The 8,794-nt window shown below is 35.1% G+C and overlaps 1 protein-coding gene and 1 pseudogene across 1 annotated transcript; one reads left to right on the top strand and one right to left on the bottom strand.

The window, feature by feature from the left end:
* Positions 1-3,404: 3,404 nt before the first annotated feature.
* On the top strand, positions 3,405-4,570 carry LOC120128736 (protein SODIUM POTASSIUM ROOT DEFECTIVE 1-like). Its single transcript, XM_039146364.1, has 3 exons — positions 3,405-4,044; positions 4,118-4,193; positions 4,271-4,570. Exons 1-3 carry the CDS (start codon positions 3,556-3,558, stop codon positions 4,381-4,383), a joined length of 678 nt encoding a protein of 225 aa, XP_039002295.1. The 5' UTR covers positions 3,405-3,555; the 3' UTR covers positions 4,384-4,570.
* A 2,767-nt stretch (positions 4,571-7,337) lies between these two features.
* On the bottom strand, positions 7,338-8,524 carry LOC120128735 (annotated as a pseudogene).
* Between the last annotated feature and the right edge of the window lie 270 nt (positions 8,525-8,794).

Below are 8,794 nucleotides of genomic sequence, written 5' to 3'. Positions count from 1 at the left end.
AAAAACCTTAGAAATTAACTGGTTGATAGAAACATAGGTAGAATGACATCAAGAAAGAAAGGTGATACTGATACACCTCGACCTGAACACCAGACCACACAAAAAAAGTATACAGGGATATGGAGCATGAATAAATAAATAAAACAACTCAATCATAACAATTTCATGATAGTTTTCTTCATTTAACTTTTGTGGTTCATTGCAAATTGAGTTTCATCAAGAAACAAAGCATGCTAACCACTACGAAGCATTAAGCGTGCTTAAAATTTTAAAACCCAACCTTGTAAACAGCATCAAATTTATATGGCATTTTACAAATTCTTTCTGGACGAACAGGAAGACCAAGAGGGATGAGGACGACATCAGCTTTTGGTGCAGGCACTTCTTTTGGATGATGATATCTATAGGAGGATCCGTATTTACAATCACCTATTTTCATATAATACTAATATTCTGGTTGGCCAGGTCTCTCCGGAAATGACTGCTCCTGATGAATACTACTCGAAGACACAACACCAGGAATTACAGGTTGATAAGATCGAGTATAGGCATGTGCTGATGGAGATAATGATGTTACTCCAAAAACTGAGCTCGATCCAATAGTGGCTTGAGTATTGGGACAAACAGGTGGCTGCATCAGGTGCATTAACAACCTCAAGAATAAAATCTAATGAAAATTATTCACAGCTAAGGAAACTGAATAAAATTTTAATTTACCTACCGCATAGGGATTCCAACTCGCAACAGAAACCATGCATGGGGAATGAAACAAAGGACCATAGGGGCCTTGCACATACGAGCCCGACATCAGGGGAGGCCTCACCATTACAACTATTATCCTTATGTCCTTATGCCCATTGGTTTCTTTGTAGTCGGTGGTGATATCAGTGTAACCAAAGTGAAGTTCTTAAGAGAAGATAACGAGGAAGATAATGAGGGCGACGGTGGTAGTGATGAACATTTATAATAGTTTTGTTAAGGTTATACCAAGTTCTTAAGTTGATTTGGTGGTTGGGTATTTAGATTTGGACTCTAAAGGTTTATGGTTCGAATCTCATGAAAAACATATTTTTCACGAACAAAACGACATCGTTTTGGCATGACGTCGTTTTGATGAGGGTGCCATGTTATCGCCGTCACGGAAAAAAGATGCATGTTATCGTTCCATTAACGGATTAACGGTGGAGTGGCAAAATTGCAGTGAAACATAAACGTCCGTGCTAAAATTGGCAAAATTGAAACGTCGATGGCATTTTAGAGCCCAAGCTTAAAGATAAGTGGTATTTGACATAGATTACCCTTAATTTTATTATTATTTTCAAGCATCATTCACACTACAACAAGGACTCATTCATCCTATATAAAAGAGGCTCCTCCCATAATTTTAAATACATCTTTTCTTGAATACAATACATTGAGAGTTTATCTTGACAAATGTTGATTATGTGTGTCTTCGAATCTTATTTTCATTAAGGTTTTTGTGAGAGATCTTCACATTCAAGTTTGTCTCTTCATTGTTATTAAGAGAATGGTTAGAGACATTAATAGAGTTCGATTTTTCATTGCGACTAGGAGGGTTTGATAGGACAATTATCCATCTATTTTCATCATATCTATCTTCATTATCAATATCATCAACGCCACCATCTCTATGATTTGGCCATAAACCTAATTTGGTTAAGTCATTCTATCTTTATCAATTCTTTATTTTATGTTAATCTTCCTTGTCTTTATTTATCTTTATTATCTTAGTCTTTATTGTTTTAATCTTTATTCTTGATTTGGAATTAGCAATCGAAAATCATTTTGGAATTAAAAATGAACTAAATTTGAGCCTATTTCTCTTACCTGTTGTGAGTTTTGCCATTGCAGCTGCACTGATCTCTTCGCTAAAACCCTATAAATTTTGAAGGTAAAGAAGTAAGAGAGGAATTAAGACTTTGGAGAATTGCATCATGTAGGCTTTTTCTTCATTTGGACATTCATTTTCAGTCGAGTAATATTATTAAATTTGGGTTGGAATTAGTGTCACTGATTTATATTTTTCTCTGATATGTGTGGCATTTAGACACTTCCTTCTTAGTGGCCAAGTCAACTTAAACCCCAAAGATCTTAGTATTGAATGCTTAGAAGAAAACTTTATTAGCTTTGGAGAATGCTTTATTAGCAAATGGCCAAGGCTCCTTTATATAGTCTTTCACCTCCTTAACGAACGATGGAGATTTGTTTGATCCTACGGTTTATATTTTACATCCAGAATTTTCTATATAAATCTAGAATAACCTAGACCTAGGGAATACTCTATAAGCTTCTAGAACCTTCTATGATGTTCCAAAACCTTTCATGAAGTTCTAGAACAATCTAGGACGTTCCAAAGTATTCTAGAACTCTCCATTGTGTTCTAGCTCTTTCCATTGTGTTCTAGAACTATTAGCTATATTCTAGAACACTTCATAATCGTCCCCAAATTTCTAACTATATGTGGAGAGATTTAGTTTGTGACATTAGGTATGGGTCGTGTGACCCGAGCTTTCGAAATGATATTTTAATTTCAGAACGACTTGGCATGAATTTAAATTACAAAAATATTTTTTTTTTACATTTAAAACATATAAAAATATTTTTTAAATAGTTTAGGGTGGTTACAAGATAATATTTATTCAAAAAAAATCTTACTTAATGATAATTGTTCTAACTCAAGACCTTTATAGAAAACAACATTCTCTTCTATCATTAAGGTAACTTGATGAATTCATAAATATTATATTTTTTAAACATTCTAAAGTAGATAAATATCATCTTACACTGACAAACATGGCTACTTAAATTTGGGTCATTAAAAAATAAATCTTGGATTATACGTAATTTGTAACGTAATACATTTTTCGATTTGCTCATTTAAGTATTTAAAATTTAATAATGTTGAGATCACATCTGAAATTTAAAAAGATAATAATTAGAGCAAGTAATAATAAAATTTGACATGAATAGCATAAAAACTCTTGAATTGAGCCAGAAGTGGTAAAAGGGGAGGCATTTTCGCAGCATCTGATTCCACAAAATTTGTGAAGGAGAATTTATATAGTTTAAAAAAGAATTCCAAAATATCTGGCAGCATGTGTTGTATAAGAATATCGCTTTTACTTTCTCAAACTTTAAATCCTATATGGCGTTTTACTTCTTCCTCAACCAACCCCATGAATTTTGACTTTAAATCCTATATGTAGGATAATTCAAAAAAATTACTTCCACTCTAAATTTTAACTAACATTCAAATATTGAAAATCGATTTACTGGACTAAAATGAATTGAATTTGATATTTAATTCTTTTCAAATTACAAATACCTCACTTTACATTACAAATCGAATAGCAGGTTCGTGTAACATGGAAGTAGCAGCAGCAACCTTTTTGTCGGAATCTGCCCTCTTTCACTCCCTTATTATGCAGGTTCTTTAAACAACTGGTTACACTTGAGTGCTACCAATATCCTAACTCAAAGAGAGATTTTTTTTTTTGTTGAAACGAATGGATATGTTCCGCGCATTCAACATCCATGTATCTAAGCATGGATGAATCAGCCTCATCGTCTTCTTCCTCGTCATCTGCCATTCAACTCGGTGGTCGAGCCATCGATCGCCATAATCCCATCATCCGAGACGCTAAACGGTTCAACACAAATCCTTTGCCTTCCAACCAGAGGAAGAATGGGAAAGGGTCTTCTTCAAGCAAGTCGAAAAATGATCATAAAAAGACTTGTCCGTCTGTTTCAGCCAAGTCCAATGACCAAAAGAAGACGAGCTCAACTAAGAAGAGTTGGTTGAAGGAAACCGGTAATGGAAAGGCCAACGGGATTGATCTTGTCACCCCTCCTGGTTCCTCAAGGTATCTTTTGGGTGATTCTGTTTTTTTATCAGATTATGATCCAGTTTGGGCATTGGTTCCTGCTGAGGAAAACAAGATGATTCAAGCTGTAACACAAGAACGTTCCATCATTTCCAAATCCTCTTCCCCCTCTTTCAATCAGAAGCCTCCCAGAGACCAGGTTTGCTCTCTTTCTGACTACTCAGTGAGTTCGGTTAACCTGTAACAATATTCTAATTTTCAATTGATTTCAGGTTGTGGTTTTAAGGGTGTCATTGCACTGCAAAGGATGTGAAGGAAAACTGTGGAAGCATCTATCAAGAATGGAAGGTATTAATCATTTCTGGTTTTAATCAATTTAATTAAGGGTTGAATTGAAGTATTTGTCTAGGCAATGATTGGATAAGGTGTGGCGTCCTTCAACATTGACTTCAAGGCGAAGAAGGTGACAATCATGGGAGAGGTAACGCCGTCGAGAGTACTTGCTAGCGTCTCAAAGGTGAAGAATGCACAATTCTAGACATCTGCAACTGCAACACCACCTCTTGCCTCCACCAAGAAATGATGTAATCATCTTATTAATCTTTGAATTCAAAATTGTTTACAAATTAGACTGCTTTTGGGCGTGAAACTGATGAATTTTAGTGTTCGTATGGAACTTGGTATTGTTAGCCGAATCAGAATCACTGTTGCTTTGAACAAAGTAAGGAGAAAGCAGTGGAGGAATCATATGCCTCTTTTATTCTCAACTATCTTCTACTCATCCTTTTATTTCGTATAATTTATTTTTCATTTTATAATATTATTAATAGATTCTAAATGACAATAGTCATCGCTAAAATGAAAAAGTGACTAAAAAAATCACTTTACAGTACTATCAATTTGAATCAACTAATAAAGTACATCATCAAACCACACAATCAAAGCATATTCGTGAAGCAAATATGTACATGAATATGCATTTGTGGTAGAGGTGAGTAAAACTTTACTCAATTAAAAAAAAATTGAATTTTTCAATTCAACTCGACTCAACTCATAATTTTATAAATCCGTCCCCAAACAATTTTAAATTCGAATTGAATTATAAAATAGAACTCGGGTAACTCAAAAAAATTTAATAATTAGTGAATTCATTTTTCAAGTTGAGTCGAGTCCCTCGACTTTGTATGACATGTATATTAGATATGAAAAAATATATGTATACTGTTTATGGGTTATAAAAATATTTAAATTGAAATAAAATAGTATCATAATGTTACAAATATTTACAATTAAATTTAAACAGAAACTCAAACTACTAGACTCGAATAAAAAAATTTAAAAAATAAAATATAAAATAAGATTCATCAACTCGAAATTTTGTTACTCAACTCAATCAAATATTCACCCCTAATAAGCACGAGGAATTCTAAACCAAATATGTGCATTGATATGCACATCATTGTAATACATATTTGGAAACTAGCCAGCCCAGTGTCACGAAATTGGGCCTTTTCCCCACACTTTGGGCTATTTTGGCTATGTTGGGCCATATTTGGTCTTGGAGGTTGATAGAATAGTGTAGATTATTCTAGAACACTCAAGACTTGTACATATTCTAGAAGCATTCTAGAGTCTTCCATGTTAGGTAGGAAATAATGGAGAATTCTAGAGAATCTCTCCTTACCGTAGGATCAAATCAATCTCCACCGTCCATTGAGGAGGTGGGATGCTATAAATAGGTGTAGAATCCTCATTTATTTGGTCTTGGAGGTTGATAGAATAGTGTAGATTATTCTAGAACACTCAAGACTTGTACTATTCTAGAAGCATTCTAGAGTCTTCCATGTTAGGTAGGAAATAATGGAGAATTCTAGAGAATCTCTCCTTACCGTAGGATCAAATCAATCTCCACCGTCCATTGAGGAGGTGGGATGCTATAAAGGTGTAGAATCCTCATTGTAAATCATCCAAGAGTTGTAAGCATTCAAGCATTCAACAACTTCTCTCTAAGTTCTTTCCTTTCTTCTTTGTTTCCTTGCCAACCCTTTCTCTAGCACGAGTTCGAGTGAGGCTGACTTAGCTATCGCAAGGGGCGAAAAGGAGCTAAGGCCGCACGAGGCTTATTGAGCGATTAAGTCAAACAATTTTAAATTCGAATTGAATTATAAAATAGAACTCGGGTAACTCAAAAAAATTTAATAATTAGTGAATTCATTTTTCAAGTTGAGTCGAGTCCCTCGACTTTGTATGACATGTATTAGATATGAAAAAAATATGTATACTGTTTATGGGTTATAAAAATATTTAAATTGAAATAAAATAGTATCATAATGTTATAAATATTTACAATTAAATTTAAACAGAAACTCAAACTACTAGACTCGAATAAAAAAATTTAAAAAATAAAGTATAAAATAAGATTCATCACTCGAAATTTGTTACTCAACAATCAATATTCACCCCTAATAAGCACGAGGAATTCTAAACCAAATATGTGCATTGATATGCACATCATTGTAATACATATTTGGAAACTAGCCAGCCCAGGCTGCAAAAGAAAGAAGGTGAAAGGTAATGGAGAACAAAATTTCTAAATCAAAGTAATACAAGAACTTACCAATCACGATATATAAACTCTACTCTAAAATGAAAGTGATCCACCGGCCATGAGCTCAAATCATGTTTTGCACTGAATTCCTTCAAAAACTTCTAATCTCATACGCACATGCAGCTCATAACTCACCAGAAAAGAAAATAAACTGGCCCCTGTAAGTATACTCTCTGAAAGTCCTATATATCTAGATTTTACAGGCATTTACGTTTTCTTTTTAGGTATACTGTCTATGGGGTATTTTCTAATTGACACATGTAACCTAAAATGCCACAACATCAAAGGCTGAAGCCGTTGCAAGTTAAGAAGTTTGATGAGAATACCTTTTCATGGAGAAAGAAACCGAAAACTACTTCAAATTTCCTACCTTTTGTAACAGAAATACAACAGATGAACACTTACTTTTCACCCTCTCTTGCTTCTTCTTTGGGCAAAATTAGAGAATGTGTGCATTGCGCATCCCTGTTTCCATACCAGCAATTCTAGCAAATTCTCATTTATCACAGCAGTCTCATGATAAAGCAACTACTGTAACATCAGCATGTATAGCTACTACAAAGCAATCTCTACTGCGATAATTATCGACTCCCAATACATACAAAAGAACTAAAATGCTTGCCTCAAATTGAAAATATCAATACCATATATTATATCTTTCATGAACCACATCTACTCCTACGAATTAGCCTCATAAGGGAAGAATTTGACGACATCTCCAAGGTTCAGTTCGATATGTTATGAGGGAATATCACCAAAACTCAGCAAAGCTCATACTAAACCAAGAAAAATCATTTAATGCAAAAATCAATTGAACATAGAGGCATATCAAGCTTCCTAAGATGTCCATGCAAAATTCAGGCGGAGAAACGACTGATCAAACACAATTATCAGCCTTTTATCATTATGCATATTACAACGGTAAATACCTAAGTAACTTCAAATTACTATCCAAACTGTTGCAAAAACATTGAAAGGTAATTAAAAACAAAACAAAGGGCACCTCTTTGTAAAAACCACCATTTTGCTCCAATGATGATAAACAAAGCAAATGTTTATTCGCTCTTTCAAGCGCCTTCCCTCTCAGCCTTTTCAGAGAAAAGCTTTGTTGCCACCATATTATCAACAAAGTACTCCCTATAAGGGTGATTCCTAGGGACAAGTCTCCTAACCTTTTCAAAGTATTTCTCGGCCTCATCTTTCTTCTTCAACAAGGAGTAAATAATACCCATACACAGATATGGCCTAAAATCCCTTGGTTCTTCCTTAACCAAGCCCTCATATACCCTCAAAGCTTCCGAATGGTTTCCTTCAATGACCCGAATTTGAGCAATCAATAACTTAAAGTCTCTAAAATCTTTATTTTTCTTCTCATTCTTGCATTTCTCCATTGCCCCTTCAATTCTTTTTTCCAGCTCTTTCAATTTCTGACCTGACTCCGAATAAGCCATTACAAGGCCGTGAAATGCCTCCACTCGAGCTGGGTCTTTAGCTATTATCCCTTCGAACTCGTTCTTGGCTTGAGCGTAATCGCCACTGTAGCTAAGAATTTGTGCTCTTAGCATTGGCCACTCATCGTCTTCGGGTTCAAGCTCAATCAAACGGTCGATAACTTCAATAGCTTGTGGAAGTTTCTTCGATTTGATTCTGACCTCCATGAGTGCCTGTAGAGCTTCAATGTCGTTTGGGTTCACTGTCAAGTGTTCCTCAAAGTTTTTCTCTTGGTCTTCCAACGCAATATTCGAGTCCGTTGAGGAGGGCTCCACCGTGGGTGTTACAGTTGTGGCGGCGGCGAGCGCAGGTTTCTGGTGGAAGCGCGTTACAACGGAGATGACGAGGAAGATGAAGCTCTGATAGACGGTAATTTGAACGACGATGATGACGATGAAGTTCTGAAGGTGACAGATGACGCGGGTTTAGCGAAATACGGTCGGTACTGATTGAAAGAGAGATGAAGAGTTTGGTGACGGCAATTCACTTTAGAAAGAGACTCCATTTCTTAGTGAAAAGAGAGAGTTTTTGCTCTCTCTCTCTTTTTGTCTAAAACCCTGATTGATGATAACGCAGAGGGCGAAGGGGACCCTTCAATCAACGAGGATATCCAGAATTTAAGGTATTTTTCATGAAAACGACGGCGTCTTCCGTAGTTGGATTTAGTGATTGAGGCCCAATGATTATTTGTCCAATTTAGCTTGAGCCATCAAGGTGCCCAATCCATTAATTTCCTATTATATACGATTAAATTTTTAAATGAGATAATGCACATTAGCCCAAATGTAGTAACTGTATTTTTTTTAAATGTCAAATACAATAATTATAATTTTATTTTAATTTCATCCCT

Source organism: Hibiscus syriacus, unplaced genomic scaffold, assembly GCF_006381635.1.
Source record: "Hibiscus syriacus cultivar Baekdansim isolate YM2019G1 unplaced genomic scaffold, ASM638163v2 tig00110482_pilon, whole genome shotgun sequence".
In the NCBI taxonomy this organism is placed as follows: Eukaryota; Viridiplantae; Streptophyta; class Magnoliopsida; order Malvales; family Malvaceae; genus Hibiscus; species Hibiscus syriacus.
This window is presented reverse-complemented; position numbering and strand designations above follow the sequence as displayed.